The 21263-nt window shown below is 34.8% G+C and overlaps 1 protein-coding gene across 1 annotated transcript in view; it reads left to right on the top strand.

Moving 5' to 3' along the window:
• Acss3 (acyl-CoA synthetase short chain family member 3) overlaps positions 1 to 21263 on the top strand; it is a 166165-nt gene that overhangs the window by 24867 nt on the left and 120035 nt on the right. The window contains exon 2 of the mRNA XM_026391412.2: positions 560 to 704. Within this exon, the coding sequence (XP_026247197.1) occupies positions 560 to 704 (145 nt within the window). The remainder of the gene's footprint in view (positions 1 to 559; positions 705 to 21263) is intronic.

Here is a 21263-nt window from a genome sequence, read left to right as displayed (position 1 = left end):
TGTCCCATTCTTTATTTCAGTTATGAAGCATTTCAGACATGCAGAAAAGGGCTTTTCTATTTGATATGCAATTGATGTCTTCACATTAAATTAAAACAAAACATACACATAGCCCTTTCAAAGAATTGGATTTGCCAGTAAGTTTATTTGCAGCAAGTACCAAAACTTCAGTCGTACATCTACCATTTCTCTTTCCATAATCTCTAATGCTTCTGCATTGCACTTATATAGGATTCATTTCATCTATGTAAAATAGATTACTTTGGTATTCTGTACTCCTGTATCATCCTAAGCCATAAAATCCACAAAGATGTCAGTTTGAAGTGCGAAATATATTTTTCCCAGTGTACATCAAAATAAATACATATTTATTAAAATAAAAATGTGCACTCTGTGCCATCTTAAATATGTACTTTACAGCCATCATTACCTAGCATAGCATGCACTAGAAAACACAGTTTTACAGCCAGCTCTGCCAAACTAGAAATAGAGTAACCTAGTTAAGCAACAACATATTTTGGAAAGAATTTCTCACTTTTACTTCACAATTCTTTTTCAGGTTTGTGGAAGGAATGCTTAACATTTGTTATAATGCCATTGATCGTCATATTGAAAATGGTAAAGGGGATAAGATTGCTATCATCTATGACAGTCCTGTTACAAATACTAAAGCAACTATAACTTATAAAGAAGTCCTGGAGCAGGTAAAGTCATAAGCTTTCTCTTTATATTAGAAGTTCTATGCACATGTTCTCATTATGCAAACTCTAAAATATTTTACCATGTTTTCCTTTAGATGCACCTTGCAAATGAATGCAAGTGTGTGAACTCATTTGAACTGTTTTTAAAAAAATATTTATTTTTTAATTGTAGTTGGACACAATACTTTTATTTCACTTATTTATTTTTATATGGTGAGCACTCTACCGCTGAGCCACAATCCCAACCCCTCATTTGAACTGTTTTTAACCCTTTAATTTATACTTCACAGCACTGGAAGATGTTTGTTTTGCAGATAGAGGTGAACTGATCTCGAGAATATGTCTAAGTCCGCTCCCAGCCTTTGTTCTTCACCTTAGTGCCATCGCCATGGTTGAAAGTGGCTACTCCTCATTCTTGCAGGATCCAAGAGGCTCTGCTCATTTTAGATTATCCTCTAAGTGATTCCAGAATTCTCTTCTGAAGAAACAATATATTTCTCTGTCTTGCTTAAAAGTCTTTCTTGGCATGAACACAACTCCTTTTAGTCCTTCAGATACTCCTGGCCCCTTGTAGCTCCTTGCATATGCTCATTATTTTGTTTTATTTGCTCTTTTTAATTCTTTCTCATCTATGTAGTTCTTAGGTGGATCATGATGTTGACAGATGATTTATAAGACTTTTCCTCTTTTAACATAAGAGAAGATTTTGAATTAGTTTTCAGATGTAATTATAAAAGTGGGTATTGTAGACTGTGGGAAAGTTATTTTAACTGTGGGTCATGGCATTTATTTGTACATGATTTAAAGGGAGATAATGCTGTAGGGCAGGGTTTTCCCATTTTGACACTACTGACATTGTTGTAGGAGAAGAAATATCTCAACTAAGGACCAGCAGGATTCTTGGCATACATGACAGAAAAGAATTTAAGTACATGCCATTCAAAGTCATAGACAGGTTTATTTAGAAAAGTAGCTACACATTCAAGGGAGAATGTTCAAAGGCATCAAAAGAGATGTTTTTGCTGCAAAGCAAGTAATATGCACTTGAGGAAGAATGCTGGCCATCTCCACAGGCACAACAGCAACCCATTGGTGTGGGGTGTTAATATTTATAGAGGGTCCGTGCTAGGAGGCAGGGTGGAGCTCCACAATTTGCCCCCATTTTTTTTTTTTTTGCTTGTGCATTTTCCTTATTTTACAAGGGCAAGGGTCAAGGGCATGTCTCTCAAGCTCAAGATTTATAACTGTGCTTTCTGTATCTCTGAGGCTTGTGGGCATTTCCTTTAAGATTCAGGATCTCTCTTTATTCTAAATTTCTATCTCAGTGTTTTGGACCAGAAATTCTTTTTGAAGAGAACTGTTATGGATATTTTAGTGTGATTAGCTGCATACTTACGCACTGGATGCTAGCAGCACCCCCATCTCCCAGGTCATGAAGACTAAATATGTCTCCAAACATTGTCAATGTCCCCTGGGTGGTAAAATTGACATTGGTTATAAAGCAATGTCCCCTGGATGGTAAACTTGACGTTGGTTATAAAGCACCGGTGTGCAGAGTCTGCCATGCTGTCTCTTGGCTGAACAGAAGTATGGTAAGAAGGCTATGTGTTGAGTTGGGTCTTTGGAGTTCTGGAGCTGTGCCTTTTATTTTTTTCTGAAACATGCAATGACCTTGATCTCCTTGGGCTCGCTCTTGTCATAAAACTAAAGACTAAGAAAAGGGACACTGCAAAGCTCATCCAATATTCTTGGTTCTCTAAATCTAAAGACTTAAACATCTTAACCATCTAGGTGGGGCTTCTCTCCAGTTCAAGGATTAGGAAGGGCTGAAAACCTTGCAGAACTCAGCCAAAGATAACTTTCAAAAGAGCAGCCCTGTTAGAATGCTAGGGTTTGGCATTTGCTTTTAAATGAAGGGTTCTTTGAGTTAGATTCTCTGCTTTTGCCTATTGAATCCTATTTAAGAGTTTCATTTGGTTTTTAGGTAGCTTCACCCATTCTCTTGGCTCTCTGAAATTATATTATTTTGCATCAGCATATTCCTGTTTATCTTTGCAAAAAAAAATTTAAGAAAGGCAACTCAGACAAAATAATTACCTCCCCAATGCTTGAGTTGTTGTAAACAAGAGAGAAGAGTTAAATCAGTTTAGTCAGGCTGTGTATCAGAGAAATTGCAGCAATAGTTCTCAACTTTAGCTAATTCAGACATCAAAAGAACTCATGAAAAGGGAAGAGTGAAGTACCAGTCTCAGAAAAATGTCATACCCTAGGGGAGAAGGAGCAAAAGTGAAGCATTAAGGAAAATCCACTGATTGTCCATTACCTTGACTTGTTGCCTGAGTCAATCCTTCTAGAGTGAAAGACAAAGCAGGAGCATCTAGTTGGACAAACTTATGTCACATATCTAGAGTACCAGGTCTTGGGGAGGAAAGAGTTTATTGTCTTTTGATTTCATTATGGGAATTGGGACTCTGTCTCCTTCTAGGACTCAAGGTAAATTCCAGTTTAAGAAGAATGAAGTTCAAATGCTAAGCAGCCCACGACAAAGACAAAACAAAACGGCTCTATCTCATTTGGTATATTTATTGGTCTGTAAGAGGGAATTGCATATTTGTGGAATGCAGTATGCAGAAACAGAGCTCACAGTGGGCTGTAAGGTCCACCATTATCAAATGTGTTTGTTATTCATGTGAGGCTGAGTTTTAATATAAGAGATAATAGAAATTTCAGGAAAAGATATTATACTTTGTTTTATTTTAGCTGTGCATTTTCTGCTTTTAGAAGAGGTTTATGGTATCTATGATTAAAAACTTGTTTCTATGGTTTGGGCATATTGCCGCAGTCTCATTTTATGAATATGGAAGCCCAAGACACTTTTAAATTTTAATTGGAATACAGATTTGGAAGTTTGTTTACATATTGTAAAAATATTATCTATATCAACATCTTGAATTTGATACATACCCAAACATCAGAGTCCAAGAAAAAGCTTTAGAGAAACCTGAGAAGAATTATTGCCAGTCTCATTTTTTTTTTGGTGCTTCCTCTTTAAATTCATTTATTACATAAGTGTGTATGATAATTACACACAGATGTTTTGCTTAGAAGCTTTTTTGCTAACTCATCTTACTTTCAAATATTGAGTCTAGACTCTTAGACTCTTGACGTTTGTACTAGTTCACTGGCTTCAGTTTAGCCTGACATCAAAGTACTTAAAAGGACTGTTTCTCTCACCCGCTGACAGCCTCTGACTCTTCAGGCTTTTCTTCTCCAAAGTACTAAAGGAAGAACTGTTAGGAAAGAGAGAGAGCCTTGTGCGCTACTTTGATTACCTGCTCCCCCGTTCCCTGTGGCTTTTATTTCATCAAGCAGGGAAGGCCGAGAAAGAAAGATTTAATAGGTAATGCCACTGAGAACAAACAAAAAGAACTGCCTCTGTACATCACTTATTTAATCTCCCCTGTTTCATTTCTCCTGGGAGTTTCTGGCTAGGTAAAACTTGATTAAGTTAGTTAGCATTTTTTTTTTAAATTTAATTAGTGAAGCAACAAATTGTAGGCTAAGTTGCCTTAGTGATGTGGACAATCTGAAAAATTTCCAGAATGATTCAGAAGCAGAGCTTTTGAGAAACTGTGATCTTTTTTGTCAATCTGAATATTTTAAACAATCTTTCATCAAGGCTTTTGTATAGGGGGATTTGACCCCCATTTTAAGACCCATCTTTCATTCAACAAATATTTTTTTTTTTCATATGCCAAACCCTATGAAGAGCAAAGGAAGCCATTTCTTACTGTCAAGGAGCTAAGAAAGCATATGTACATAGACCATTTCAATGTAAAACAAGGTATATGACAGAACTGAGTGCTACATTCTGTGCAAACACAATGGGAAAGCAGCCGACTTACATTCCTTTATATCGAAATACTTGTGATAACTTACAAAGAGAAAAGGTGTATTTTGGGTCATAATTTTGGAAAATCTGGGCCAAGATCAGGTGGACCTATTATTGCTCTGGGCCTATGATAGGTACATTGGATGGCAATGGCAGGGAGTGTGTGATGGAGCAAACTCTTCACCTCATGCCTAGGAAGCAGAAGAGAAAGAGGAAGGGGCCAAGGTCATACAGTCCCCTCAAGGGCATGCATCCCATGACATAAGGGCCTCTCATTAGGACTTACCTCCAAACAATTCCACCACTTCCCAATAGCATCACTTTGGGGATGAAGCCCTAAACACATAGACCTTTGAGGGACACTTAGCAAACTAACTTTATCATCACCAGCCCAGCCAGGGGAAATAGGACCTAGGAAGGCTTTTTGGAAGAGATGATTCCTAAAATCAATCCAATTCCCTTTGCTTTGTTTTTCCTTCTCCCTCCAGATCTCTTGTAGGTCATATTACCTGAATGTAATTTTCTGAGTGAGATCCTCCCTGACCATATTAACTATATATATTCTCATCTACAGCAATTGTACCTCCCTATTTTGCTTTCCTTTTAAATTTAGTATTTATTACTCGATATAATTCTTTACGTTGCATGTACCTTTATGGCTTTATTGTTGCTTCCTCTTCCACTATTGTCAGTTCTATGAGGGCAGAGATTTTTGTTTTGTCTGCAGAAGTGACTGACACATAGTAAATATTTATTGAATGATGAATGAATCAATGAAATAGCACTTGAAGTTTCTAAGTGACAAGTTTCTTTTATTGCAAGAAGTTCTTATCTTTAAATTATATCAGCAATAGAACTTGGTCATCCTTGTAAATAAATTGTAACTTTTACCTGTGAAAATCTTTAAGTTATTTACATTCAATTTGGTGGTTCATGATGAGAATTTCCTCTTTTAATATCTCACATGTAAGTGTCAAAATATCTGCATTCCCAAAGACAGGAATATATTTAATGTGTCTCTCTAACTCTTTTCAAATTATTTTGTTATCATATTAAATCACAGTGAAATAAAATGGATTTGTGTGTTTGTCTGTATTATAAATCATAAGTCATTTTTAGATATTCCTACATTGAATATTTTCTAAATCACTAATTGAACTTACCTCTGTATGTAGAGTTTACTATTTTTTATATTCCAACATTTATGAATTTTTATATTTAGTTGCAAAATAAGAAAGTTACATCCAAAGAGCATTTGAGAAATTTTCAGGAATGTATGTACATGAAGAAAATTGATAAAACTCAATCTATACTAAATTTCCTGATTTAATTAAAACTGGAAGTACCTATTATTTCTATTAAAGGTAATTATTGAAGTATAATTATGTTAGTGGTTGTAATTATGAAGGTTTAATAATTGAGAGAAGAAAATTACTCTGAAATCATGGGCTATGGTTCATGAAAAGTCCACTTTGAACCTGAAATCAAGGGCCACGGTTCATGAAAAGTTCACTTCGAACCCCTGCTCTTTGGACACTTGCTTCAAAGCATGAATTCCATTTTCTCAGAAATGTCGAGGTAAATATTATTTAATTTCCTCTGTCACTAATGGTAGTGTCTCTTTAAAATTTTTTTTTAGTTATTCATGGACACAATATCTTTATTTTTGTCTATTTATTTTTATGTGGTGCTGAGGATTGAACCCAGTGCCTCATATGTGTAAGGCAAGCGCTCTGCCACTGAGCCCCAGCCCCAACCCATGGAAGTGTTTCTTTAAGCAAAAACTACAACACCAAAAGCAGAGCATACAGAAATTCAGCTGTCAGTGGTTGGCTGATTGAGAAAGAAAGATAGAGCTGTGCAGATGATAGGTTTTCTTCTCTTAAATTTTCTACAATAAAACTCTATTTAAATTATAGTCAACTCCTCTAAAAATGTGTATATCTGTAAGGGAAATTATTCTTTCTATGCTTGGTAAGTTGACCAGTGATTCTAGTATGCAATAGACATTATAGTAGTTGTGCATTTTTATCTGTAAGATGCAATTTTCAAACTTCTTCATTGGTACTGGGGAGTGAACCCAGGGGCACTTCACCACTGAGCCACATCCCTGCCTTTGTTATTTTTATTTTGAGAAAGGGTCTCAGTAGGTTGTTTAGGGCCTTGCTAAGTTGCTGAGGCTGGCTTTGAACTTGGATTCCTCCTGTCTCAACCTCTTGAGACACTGGGATTACAGATAAGGGCCACTGCACCCAGAAATTTTTGAACTTTTATTTAAATATAGTATACAGTCACATAACCACACAGAACATAAGTATAGGTTTTGTTTGATTTTCACAAATAGTCCATTTTCCTCATCATAGAATATTCCCAAGTCCCCAAAGCCCTTATAATCCTCCTTTATTCATTTTTCTCTCAGTCCCCCACATGATTGTGATCTAGCTATCTAAACAACTTTGATGAGTTATACCTGCTTTTGAACTTTATATAAATTGAATACCAGTACAACATGTTCTTATGTAACTGGCTTCTTTTGCCCAACTTTCTATTTGTGCAATTCATTTATTTCCTTCCAAGAGGTTGTAGTTTGGTCATTGGGGTAGTATCTAGTTTGTGGTTATTACAAATAATGCTTCTATGAATATGTTTGTGCAGAGTTAGGTAATGTATATGCATTTGTGTTGGGGATGGATCTATAGATGAAATGACTGGTTTGTAGGGTATAAATGTGTTGGGCTTGATTAGATAGTGCCAAATAATTTTCCAGAGTGTACTAAAAATTTACAGTTCTACCTGCAGTGTATGAGAATACCAGTTGCCAGCACTTGGTATTGACAGTACAAAGTCTGTTTAATTTTGGCCCTTCTGGCAAATGTGTGGTGATATTGTGTGTGGTTTTAATTTGTTTTTCCCTAATAACTGAAGAAGAGGAGCTCCTTATCCTGTGCATTTTGGCCATTCATCTGTCTTCTTTTCTGAAGTGCCTGTTCCTATCTTTGGTCCATTTGTTTTTGTATCAGACTGTTCCAGGCCATGTGTTCAAGTTTTGGAGAGAAAGTTTTGCACAACTAAAGAGAAAACTTTGGGCTGGGGATATAGCTCAGTTGGTAGAGTGCTTATCTTGCATGACAAGGCCCTGGGTTCAATCCCCAGCAGCAGCACACACACACACACACACACAAATCTTTAAAGAGAAGACTTTGTGAATATTTTTAATCCAAAATAAAAAATAATTTAGATCTTTTAGTGTAAGGGTGGTGTTTAAATTATCTTAAAAATCTAATGTTGAGAAAATATTGTCCTCTGTTTAAAAATACTGATAAAGTCTACACTTTAGTATTTTCTTGCCACTCTTTAAAAGCAAGTTGGGAAGTGATTTCTCTCTAATAGAACATATTGAAACAGGAAGCAAAAGCCTCACAATTTAAGACTGTACAAGACTGAGAAATATGGTGTTATGTTAGTGCTTTCATTAATATTAAGAGGCTCTACTTAAATTGACTTGGAGCCATGTGGTCCAACCAAATTTTCCACAAACCCTTTCATTTTTGTAAGCTATTCTGTATATTGCACAGTTACATAATGTATTTTAGCAGAAACACTTACATTTACTTTTAAAGAATTTAGAATCTCCTAAATTCTGAAGTCAATTTGTATCAATATTCTAACTGAAACTTTCTTTTGAACAACGTTCCAACTTAGTAAAATTTAAGTTTGATTCTCAGAGAATAAGATATAAGGAAAACCACTCCTAGATCAATTTCATAATAGAAAATATAGGAAAAAATTAATTAAATGAGAAAACAATGATTTTGCATTTCTAATCTTCCCTTTTCCATATTTCAGACCGTTTATTCCAAGTTAAAATATTGTAAGGATTATTTTTACTTCAATCCAAAATAGTAACCATAACACCAATTTCCTTGAATTGTCTCAGCCAGATTTGAAAAGACTATATTATCCATGAGGCCAAGATGATTATTTGAAGTACAAACCCACTTTCTCGTCACATGAAGCCAGCAGCTATTTCAACACACTTTGAAGTCCAGAGCATTTCATTTAAACCTTTTCCCAAGCTCCAGGTTCATTTCTTCTTTCACTGTACTTATTGGTGTACTTATGTGATCTCCTGACAAGAGAAAGAGTCTCCTCTAGGTAGGGGAAATGTTTTATTCATCTTTTTAACTTACAGAGTAGCTAATACAGGCCTCTTAGAGAGCAGGATTGTCTTATGCATTGAGTGAGTCCACACACAGAACATTCAATAACATTTTTAAGAAAGTAATGAAAGATCTGATCTTTGATAAAGAGACATAATTTCTAAAAATATCACTTGTCCTCCTCACATTTTTAATTTTTCTTTTTTATATTAGGGAAGGTTTGTTTTCTAGTAGGGTGACAATTATCCTTGGTGCAATTCCTGACCCCAGAGATCTGTATCCCACCTCATTTAAAGCTTTTCTTATAAAATATATCTTACTTTGCCATCTTGAGAACCTGGAAATCTGGATCATGTTTTTTATTCTTACATTTGCTTAATGAATTTATTTTTATCACTTATTGATAGGCATTACTAGATGATTTGTCTTGTCTTTAGTAGGGCTCCACTCTGACCTTTTAGAAAGTTAAGAAACTCAGTGGGGCATCTAATTTGAATTTATGTTCTTGGACTGGAATGATGTAGTTAAATTTATTTATCAAAACATATTTGTAAGGCACTTTATTTATATTTGATACCTCTGGGGACACTACGAGTTCCAGCTGTAAATGATACATCCTCTTTGTACACAAGAAAATTGCATTCTAGATGGGGAGATATAGTGGGAATAAAAAGATAATACAATACAATTTAGTGTAACAGTAAGTAAAAAGCTAGAGAGGTACCTGGGCTGAGGTCTTAGGTTTTTTAGGAAAAGCTACTTGTGACTGAACATATGAAATTTGAGCTGAGTCACAAATAAAGAGTGGGATGTACTCATGTGAATGTCTGAGTGACAAGTGTGACACACAAAGGCTGTGAAGCAAGAATAGACCTAGAACCTTGGGAGAGCCAGGAGGCCCATGATGGGAGGAGAGTGGGAGAAGGTGTGTGTCGGGGGGAGGTGCTGAGTCAGACTGTGGAGATTCTTGCAGGCCAGGGTCAGGACCCGGTTGTGTTCCAAGTCTAACAGGAGAATTCCATATTGTTAAAAGAATCACTTCAGCTCCTCTGCATCCAGAAAGGTTGCAAGCAATGAGATGGTAAGTGGTCCAGAAGAGACATGAGTAGGCACCACTTAGCTATGTCTCCTTAGAACAACAGCCTTTTTTTTTTGCATATGTGAAATGAAGGCAGAAGCACAGAGATAGACTCAGCATAGGATTTAGGAAGCTATTCCACATATCTTTTCTTGGATCTATGGCTATACCTACTAGATTTAAAAAAAAAAAATCTGATTCAGTATATTACATTATCAGCTATCTGTAAATGTCCTGCTGCTTCTCATCTTTGGAGGGTTGTTTGTCTGCTTTTCAGTACTCCAAGGACCTTACATGTAAATAATTACAACCTACAGTTAATTAATAATGAGTCCAGGGAAACAAATAAGAGTTGAAAATGAAGTACAAGAGGTGTCATGTTAAAAGGTAAAGAAAGAACACTTTGTTCCGTGAGATATTCTTCTGACATATGTTGAATGCCTATTGTGTAACATTTATTGTATTAGGCAAGGAGGTCATAAAGATGAGTAAGATATGGAACCTGCATTTAAGGATCTCATCGTTTTCCTGGTGAGAAAAACACAAAAAGCAATGTGACAACAAAACAATACAACTTGTGCATTGGTAGCATAGAGAAGGAATCAACTTGGACCAGCAGTTTTGAGAAAGAGCCGGTGGAATTGATGCATGAGCTGGATCATGCAAGGAAGACAGAAATGGATGGCGCATACATAGGTGGCTCTTCCTAGGCCTGCAGGGAATATTTCTAAGAGCTGGATTTGACATAATTAATAATGAAGGCGTATACCCTGAAGACAAAATTGAGTGCCTTTTCTGGACTTGTCTCTGGGCTTTTCAGTGAATTAGGAAAGGGGAAAAATGGATTGTCAGAAAGTCCAGAAGGGAGACAAACAGTTGTTAACATTTAGATGCAGCAGAATATAAAAAGAAAACAGGGAAGTGAGGAGAGTTGGTAACAATTATTCTTTTACCTGTTGGTTGGCACTTGCACCTGCGTACAATCAGCAATGCTAGTACAGCTGAAACGTCAACAACTTTCAGTTTCTGACCTTTAACTAACAAAGGTCATTTTAAATTATGAAATCCTTTGACCTGGCATAACTTTTATAACAAGTGGAGGATAAAGCTGATTAACATAAATTGAAGAACTTTAAGTGGCTAAAGGAATGCAAATGAAAATAGGAGGACAGAATCTTGTTTTGATCATATGAAACAAAATATTGTCATATATGTCATTTTGTATTAGATTAAAATGTGTAGCTATGGAAAGTGATGCTCTTAATTTTAATTCATTTGGCAGTTTTATGGTTCTAGTTAAGTACAATATATTTGAATAAATCAATGGAAGCTTGTATTCAATAGAATTATTGTCAAGATTAGAGATCTGGGGGAAATTGATTGTTTATTTTCTCATACTATACTTGATTTAAAAACATTTCTTTTCCATTACAAAGCTGAATAATGTTAACTATATCATATATGGTTTTATGGGAAATTTGATACATTTATGAATATTATGATAAATTCTTGGCATGTGTGATGATCTATGTTCGCTCTGTTTCTTTGTTACTCATGTATGCATAATTTTGTGAATTTTATTCCTTTAAATGTGTACAGTTTCTTTGGTTGAAAGATGTAAATGTTATTGGAACAGACCCAACTGTTGCAATGATCTCATGTCCTTGTATCATTTCTGGGGTGTTTTGCAAGTTCTCTATGAGTCCTTCACATATATTGATTGACTTTCAGAATGTATTGACCAATGAAACCATAAAGGTTAACAGGAACATAGCCCAGTGCTGAGAAATGCTGTGTGTGTCCCTACAGTGGTTGTCATAATTTATGTACTATCTATATAAGTGCCAAGGGTGTTTAATTAGAGCTCTAGTTAAATAATCAGTGTAGAATTCACCTAAAGGATGCATGGTTCCTGCTGACATCTTTCACATCTTTTAATTTTTCTTTAAAAGAAAAAGGAAATCTGGAAGATTACTTTACCAGTCACTTCCCCTCAAATCTGTGCAACATAAAAAAATTTGTGGGACTTTATAAAAAAATAATTCTTGTATACTTTTGGTATTTACTTAAATTATTGTTATTTTAATGAACAATTAAACCTATACCTTCATATCTTTTCTTTGCACTACCATACATGTATAAAGCCAGATCTGATTTATAAATAGGAGAAAAACAAACTTACAAAACAAGCCAGTTGAGGATACTAATTTGATATAGTGAATGTGCTGTTTTGCTTGAACTGAATGACTGATTACAATGTGCATATAGTGCTGTAGCCCTGGGAATTCGAGTTTGGTGACCTGGTCCCTATGATGCCTCAGTTCTAATATAACAGATTGGTAATTGAACTTCTATAGAGCCTCTGATTATTCAGTGTACTGTGATGTCATCTGCCCTTTATTTCATATGCATGAGATTATAAAAACAAACACAAATTATCATAGTGAATTTGCATTGGAGTCTAGATAATCCAAAGTAATGCTATATTAATTTTTTAAATTGTCATCAAAATGAAAATGCAAAGTTTAAGAATTTTCATAGAGAACTCCCAGGCTCTGAAAACATCTCTACAGACCCAGTTTGAGAAACACTACATTAAATAACTCATTAGATTGAGAGAAAAGGGATCAGTCTTTAATTAACAGCATGAATTAGTGTTACTTTTTAATATTCTCCATTAGCCATTCAATGCAGTGTATATAGCAGCTACACAGTGATTGTTTTAAAATAATAACTCTGTTACACATTTTGAGTGCCTACAGTAAAAACAAATAGGTGGGCCAGTTATTATATCACAGTCTTTCTGTTCATCAAAGGAATATAATAGCTTTGTCTAGACGACTTACACCAATTTCTGTTTAGTTGCATATACTCTTTATTAATAGACTATAGTAGATTCTGTATTTTGTTTAAATAAATTTGGAAAGCTTGCATATTGGTCACATTTTACTACATGTTTCAGAATACTTATATAAAGGCAATGAATGCATAATTGTGGAAAGTGACAATTTTGAGTGTGAATGAGACAGACTTGACTGTAATCCATATCTACGGTTTTTTCTCTCCCTTCTTTTACAATTGCAGGTTAATCCTTTTTAGTAATGTGAAGCCATTTCTACACATTTTGTTAGGACTTTGGTTAGCCCCTTATATACCCATGTTATTGCCAGTTCTGCCTCTTAAAAACGTGCCTGTTACACAGGAAGATGACTGTAGATAAATGTACCATACTGTACATTTTAAAAAGCCAGAAGAAAGGGTTTTAGATGTTGTCACCATAAATGATAAACGTTTGAGGAGATAGACATGTTTATCCTGATTTTAAACATTACACGGTACTTATACGGATAGAAACATTACACGGTACCTCATAAATATGTACAATTTTTATGTACCGGTTATAATTAATTTAAATTAAAACAAGAAAAAAGCATGCCTGAATCTTTCTACCATTAATTTCTTATCTATTTCCCTTCATTGGTTAACTTTGAAATAATTGCCTATATAAGCCTTCTCCTACTTTCTTGTCACTTCTCCAAAACCTAAAATATGCTAATTCTTCTGAAACTGCTTTAACTAAGGTAATTAATATGATCTTATTAATCATTCCAGTAGATATTCAATATTTTACTTCTTCATCAGGCCTAACATTCTTGAAAATCGACCATCTTCACCCACTCCTGCTATTCCGCCTGCTTTCTTTTTTTCTTGACCTTGCTGGCCATTTCGTCGATCCTCCTTCTTAAGTGCGGTTTTCTGTGCCCATTTTCCTCACTGCCTGCTCCTTCTAGGCCCTGTTCTCTTTGCTCTTTGCTCATCCTCCCCTGGGCCATTGCATCTGCCCCATGCCCACATGTGATGGGTGGTTACTCCTGATGACAGCACTGCCTATTCCCACTCTTTATCACCAGCCCACATTCTTCTGAGGGTATTCAGAACTTGGATAGGACTTATGAGTCCATGTCTACCCTTGGATGTCCCTCTACCACTCAGATTTAGACATGTCCAATCTCGCTTTCCCTCCTGGGTTTTCTAGTACTGTGAATTGTATCATTTTCTTTCTTTTTTCTTTAAAGAGAGAGAGAGATAGAGAGAGAGAATTTTTTTTAATATTTATTTTTTAGTTCTCGGCGGACACAACATCTTTGTTGGTATGTGGTGCTGAGGATCCAACCCGGGCTGCACGCATGCCAGGCGAGCGCGCTGCCGCTTGAGCCGCATCCCCAGCCCCTATTGTATCATTTTCTAACCAGTTGCCAAAACCAAACCTAGTCCCACTCTTAAACTTTCCTTTCTCCTACTTTCCATATCCATCCATCATCATTTACCATCCTTGCCACACTGAATATTTCTCAAATCAGTTAATATATTTTTTTTTTACATTGTCATAGCCCTAAATCATGTAACAATTATTACATTTTAGAAATATGGAAAGCTCCTATTTTTAAGGAGGACTTGAATTTTTCAATTATTTCCTATTTTCTGTGGATTGAATATACGTTGTGTCCTGTAAAGGTCCATGTATTAAAGACTTGATCCCAAGCGTGACACTGTTGGGACGTGATTTGGACATTTAGGAGGTAAGGCCAAGTGGGAGATTCTTTGGTCATTGGGGGTATGCCCTTGAAAAAAATTGTGGGACCCTGTGTCTGCCTCTCATTATGCTTTTTGGTTGGTGATACAAGTGATTTCCCCCCAGTATGCTCCCACCCTGATGCCATCTTGTCTAGAGGTCCAAAGCCCAGGAGCTGCCTGATACGGAACAGGAACAACCAGAACCTAAAGGCAAAATAGACCTTTTCTCTTTATAAGTTAATTGCCTTTGGTATTTTGTTGTACTACCTGAAGCTGACTAATGCAACATTGTTCTCAGGAAGAGTTTAAACTCAATAGATTTTAACAAGTCTCTGTATGGATATCTGATATTGATTCTGATTCTGATGTTTAAGCCCATCTTACATCCCTCTTCATGCTGAATTTTGGTCGTATCCATTCTGAACTGTCTTTAGTTGTCAGTCAAATGGCACCTGCCATAAGGATTAGGGCATTTGGCAGAAATTATCAAGTAAGTGAAGGCAGGAGGAAGTCATAATTACCCAATTATTAATACCTGGTGTGGACAGATATTAAAATGGTAAAAAAAAGGAGGCAACAGTTTAAGTATTCTTTGTCTATATGCTTTTATTTTATTACATGCAGAGTAGTCATGGTGTGTGTTAATGATAGCAGTCAATTTTAGTTTCTGTTCTTTAGACCTTGGACTTTTCCTTGATGTAGGATTATTTTCCCTGTCAACAATGGTCTATTATATATGCAAGCATTGTTTTAATATATACAAGGTGTTCTTTTTAAGGTTTAAGAAATTTTGTTGTTATACTTGTAAATTTCAACATATGCATATTAAGGAAATGAAAGCACATTTGAATTAATTTTCTGTGAAATACAATCTGAAAGTCACATTGGTTTCGAAAGCACAAAGATTATTGAAATTGCAATTATTTCAAGCTTGAACTAAATGAATTAAATAATTCTCCATTTCACTTTGGTTGTGAACACATAGTCTGAAAATGACCATATATTGATTGAAACCACATGTGAAGAAATGGAAATGAGAAAAACAATTGTTTTAAGTAGTAGTATTTAGCCTGTCATTAGGAGAAAATTATTTGACAAGAAGAAACATGCAAGTAAATGCTTTCTAGACTACTCTCAGATAATTGTTTTAAATATAGGATAATATTTTATAATTTTCTTCCAAAATTTAATGAATGCCATTTTAAAATATAATAGTTATATTGTTCTCTGTTTTAGATGTGTAATATATTTTACTTTTGAACATAAATGGTATGGTTTTATCTTTTGAGCAAAGATTTTTCTTCTTTTAATAACATGACCGATTCTTTCCTTCTATTAGGTGGCCTGTTTCACAATTAAATTGACTTAGTACTTTAGAATATTATGTTTATATAAATGTTATTTCAATCTTGGGTCTAACAAATTGCCAGTGTCATTTAAAAAATTACATTCCTAGAAGCTTCTTATCTTGTATGAAAATATTCACCAGCCTGAAAGATTTTCTCTCAAAAAAGATAGTTTTAATATAATTTCTGAGCAGGTTTTAGAAAAGTTGATTCTTCTCACAGATATTTACCTGGATGCATAGTTGGCACATGACCTAAACCTATGGGATTGTTTTGATGATTTTTTGGAGGGTGCAAGTAAAGCCAAAAAAATTTTGTGTGTGTGTGTGTGTGTGTGTGTGTGTGTGTGTGTGTATGTGGTGTGAGAGAGTAAATGCACAATTAATGTAAAATTAAAAAGTAAAATATATTTCAATCTCTTTCTATGATAAATTATACATGTTTTCAAAAACAGGTCCTTTATTCCCAATATTACTAAGCTGTTTCTTCAGATATTGTTTTCTAAATTAGTTATATTTTTTGTCATTGATTAGATAAGGGCTTCCAATGTATTATTTTTGAGAGTATGCCTTCCCTTTCATATAATTTAATTTGACATTGTCCTTTGGTTGCTCATGATTGCTGATGTTTTTACTAAAATTTGTATACTCTTTCTTTTTTCTATAAGCATGATTTTGTTTAGATAGGCACACTTGGCTATTTGTGAAGCATGTGTAAATTTATCCTATAGAACATCACCTTTAGTCAAGTTTAACTAATTACATTTGTGCCATAGGTTTTTGGTTATGAAATCATAATAATGTGCAGACTGCTTTTAAATAAAATCTTCCAGAATTCATTCATATACTTTTTATTAAATTCCTTTATTATCTAAGCCATTATATTTACTTTATAATTCTCAAATTTAAAGGTTTTACTTGTATTTAATGAAATATGTATAAGCCATATATATATATATTATATATATATATATATATATAATTTTTTATGTTATATGTTTCTATGGCTCCATTTCTTATTTTATCATTATAATTTATTTATATAATTCCCTCCACCCACAACTCCAAATTTCTTTGGTTTAAAGACCAACCACAGGGCTGGGGTTTTGTCTCAGTGGCAAAATGTTTGCCTAGCATGTGTGAGGCACTGGATTCAAGGCTCAGCACCACATAAAAAATAAAAATAAAAAATAAAATAAGTGCTGGGGATGTGGCTCAAGCAGTAGCACACTCACCTGGCATGAGCGGGGCGCTGGGTTCGACCCTCAGCACCACATAAAAATAAAATAAAGATGTTGTGTCCACCGAAAACTAAAAAATAAATATTGAAAAATTCTCTCTCTCTTTAAAAAATAAAATAATTAAAAATAAAAAGGCCAACCACATCTTCCTTATTTTTGTATCTTCAGACTTTACCTTGGTATAGGACCCATAGTATATATTATGAAAGTTGAACCAATGATCGGATATTTGCATAACAAAATGGCTTTAAATTAGCACCAAAACAGTGATTGATTTATACAATTTCTAGTGGGAAGAATGGAACAGCATTGTAACTAAGTAAATATGTACACTCATTTTCTTTCTTCAGGCTTCCTTTACAGCACAGTTCTTCTCAGACTAGCAGTGTAATGTCCCATATTGGGTGCATGACATATCTATTGCTCTTGATGGCAGATTGAAAGTAGATTTCAGAGGTCTGTGCCTCATATAAAACTATCAAACTTTTGATACATTAAGACATAATTATAAGAAGATGCAAAAGTGAGTATGTATTGGGTAAATGGTCCATGATTTAATATTGCTTTCAGCTGAAAAGCCATAGTTTAAAATATTTCCCCTCGGATAATGGAAATTGCAAATCTACATTCAGACATCCATGGGAGGATAAGAATATGTCATTAGGTAAAAATAATATATATTTTTCTTCTCTTTGATAATTTTCCAACTGAAATTGATAAAAATTCCAGAACCTTAAACTCTGCCATAGCACTATTGAATGTCCTTTTTTGTTGAAGGTTCAAAAGAACTTCATTTGATCATTATAAACTCTTTGGTGACTGGGACTTCCAGTTTTTTTTTTTCATCTTATAGCTCCGTGTTGCCTACATATAGTCTAAATTATTTCTTTTGCATCTCAGAAAAAAAAAAAACTATTGTTTTGTTTGGTTCTGGAATGTTCTCCTAAGAAAGTTCCTGTACCGAAGGCTTGGTCTCCAGCTTATGGTGTAATTGGGAGGTGGGAGAAACTGTAGGAGGTGGGCCTTAGTTGGAGGAAGTAGGTCCTTGGGATCAAGTCTTTGAGGGTACACCTTGTCTCCTGTTTCTCTCTCTCTCTCTCTCTCTCTCTCTCTCTCTCTCTCTGTCTATCTCTCTCTTTCTCTTTCTCTTTCTCTTTCTCTGCCTCTCCTCCTGACTGTCATGAGGTGAGCATCATTGTTCTACCACACACAACCCACCATGATATTCTTCACTCTGGCCCAGAAACAATGAAGTCAAGTGACCTTGAACTGAAACCTCTGAAGCCAGGAGTCAAAATAAATCCTTCCTCCTTCAAGTTGTCTATCTCAAGTATTTTGTCACAATGAAGGAAAGTTGATAAACACAACTATAAAGTGTTCTGTTCTGGGTTCTCATGTTAGCCAATTCTAGATTTAATATTAACAAGTAATATTTTTACATTAAGTATTTTCAAATAAATAGATATTAAATCAACACCTATTTACTTTCTCTTGGTAAGAATTAATACCTTGTCTTTTCTAAGTCCATTTATTAAAAGTCTCACCAGAATTATATTTTCCCATAAATTTTCTCACATATATTATCTATATACATATCAACCTTTCTATCCATCTAACTTTACAAGTTACATTGGGAATTTTTATTGGAGTGAAATTAAGCTCTGGAAACTCCTGAAAAAGAAATCCATATTAGTCATGTAAAACTTTTGTTGTTAGACTATCTCTAATGTGGATATCATGGTCAAAATATTGAAATATAACTCGAAGAAGTAAGGAAAAATTGACTCCATCTAGTGGTCTTATAGAACTGGTGCAGCCTAATTTGATAAAGTTGTTTTCAGGGTGCTGGTTGATAATTCAGATGTCTAGAGAAGCTGAGCAAATAATATAAATGGAAGAAATATCAATTGAGAGAAAAATCAATTATTGGTACATATTACACTTTTTATACAGTTATGGAACTATGGTGTAAGCATACAACATAAAATATACATTCATAGGATGTAGGAGGATAGATTTCAAACTTTGACTGGAAACCAAATGCCCCTATGAATGGTAGTTCTATAGCAATATGCTCAGCTAGCACCAGGTTTCATTGATTATTTATCATTCTAGAACACTGACCTGGTTGTGCTAGACCTTTCATTTTTTTCAAGAAAACATGTTCTAGATATGTGTATCAGTCTATTTTGTGTTACTATTACAAAATACCAAAGGCTAGATACTTTACACATAAAAAGCGCTTATTAAGCTAAAAGTTTGGAGATTCAAGTGTATGGCATCAGAGTGCTTGGTTCTGGTGAGGGCCTTCTTGCTACATCAAAACATGGTAGATGGTATCATAGCAAGAATATGTGTGAAAGAGAGAGAGCACATGGACAGAGAGGAAGTAAGAGAGTCAGAGTCCAGGCATATTCTTTTCATAACAACCTGCTCTCGCAGAAAGTAACTGGAGTCTCTTCAGGACTACATTACTCTTTTCTGTGGGTGATGCCTGCAATGACTTGGTTGCCTCTTGAAAGTTTCATCACTTCTCCATATTCCCACACTGGGGACCAAGCTTCCAGCACATGAACCTGAGGGATGCTCTCAAACAATCTCTAAACCACAGTGTATATGAGACCTACTAAATTTAATATGCCAGCTTATTTTTTAAGATGTGATGTGGCCTCAACTTATATAGATCTTGAGGTCATATTTGCCCTATGACCCATGATTTTGAAGTATAAGTTGCAACAATAGGTCTTAAATTTCTTGATTTCATTTCTTCAAAGGACAGAAGAGGTATGGGCATTTCCCAGAACATTCAACACTAGGCAATGAGACTGAAATACAAAGCTACTTGGTCATTGCTAGGTTGAGTCTTGGTTGAGGATTATTTTTATTCAACAACAGGCACTATTCAAAGTGTTAGAATTATAGCTGTGAATAAGCAAACTCTTTTTCCTTTGTCTCTTTTAGATCCCTACCTTAAATGGGGAGCTCATCAATGTCATCACAGAGCATGGTCACTTTCTGCAGGGAATATACACTGGAATGTTTGGCTATAATTTCCCAGTGTTAATCTTGGTTCTTGAGCACCATATAGAATTTGTTCATGATTTATATTTCTTTTTTTAAAGTTTTTTATTTGTTTTAATTAGCTATACATGACAGAAGAATGTACTTATATACCTTGATATATCATACATAGATGGGATATAATTTCTCATTTTTCTGAGTATACAGTCACATACATACATAAAGTAATAATGTCTGTTTCGTTCTACTATCTTTCTTATCCCCACATCCTCTGCCTTCCCCTCCTTTCACTTCCCTCTACCTAATCTAAGGTAACACTATTCTTTTTTTTTTTTTGCATTACAATTCTTAATACACATATATACAATTTTTGTATCTCTGTTTGTATATAACCTATATTGACACTCAATTAAAGTCTTCATACATGTACTTTGTATAATGATGTCCATCATGATTTATATTTCTTTGGGATACTTTTCTTGTAATTTTTTGTTGGACATTTTGAAATTCCTTTTTTGAATTTTTTATTAGTTAAACATGACAGTACAATGATCTTGACATATCATACATTTGAATCAAATGGGGTATAATTTCTCATTTTTCTGAGTGTACAGGTTACAGAATCACATTGGTCATGTAGTCACGTATATACATATAGCAATACTAGTGTCTATTTTATTCTGCTGTCCTTCCTATCCCCCCTTCCCCACCTTTCCCCTCCCATGAAGTTCTTAAACATAGCACTCAAATACAGAGTTTGCAGTTTAGGGAAGAATAAGTCAGTCTGATGGTATTTTACTTTCTCTCTTTCACCAGATGGTATTTTACTTTATCTCCTTCTTAACCCTGCCCACACCTTCCCCTTTCTACCCAGAGACAGTGAATAAAGAAAGGAAAATGGTCAGGATTCAGAATTCCTTAAACTTCTTCAGAAATTGGGAGGGATTGAGTGAAATAAAAGAAACCACAAACAGCAAGTGGCCCAATTCCTTCTCTCAAGCCTCCTCTGTTCTTTTTTTTTTTTTTTTTATTTTTTTTATTGTTGGTCGTTCAAAACATTACATAGTTCCTCATACATCATATTTCACAGTTTGATTCAAATGAGTTATGAACTCCCAATTTTATCCCGTATACAGATTGCTGTATCACATCAGTTACCCTTCCATTGATTGACATATTGCCTTTCTAGTGTCTGATGTATTCTGCTGTCTGTCTTATTCTCTACTATCCCCCCTCCCCTCCCCTCCCCT

The sequence above is a fragment of the Urocitellus parryii genome, chromosome 5, assembly GCF_045843805.1.
Source record: "Urocitellus parryii isolate mUroPar1 chromosome 5, mUroPar1.hap1, whole genome shotgun sequence".
In the NCBI taxonomy this organism is placed as follows: domain Eukaryota; kingdom Metazoa; phylum Chordata; class Mammalia; order Rodentia; family Sciuridae; genus Urocitellus; species Urocitellus parryii.
This window is presented reverse-complemented; position numbering and strand designations above follow the sequence as displayed.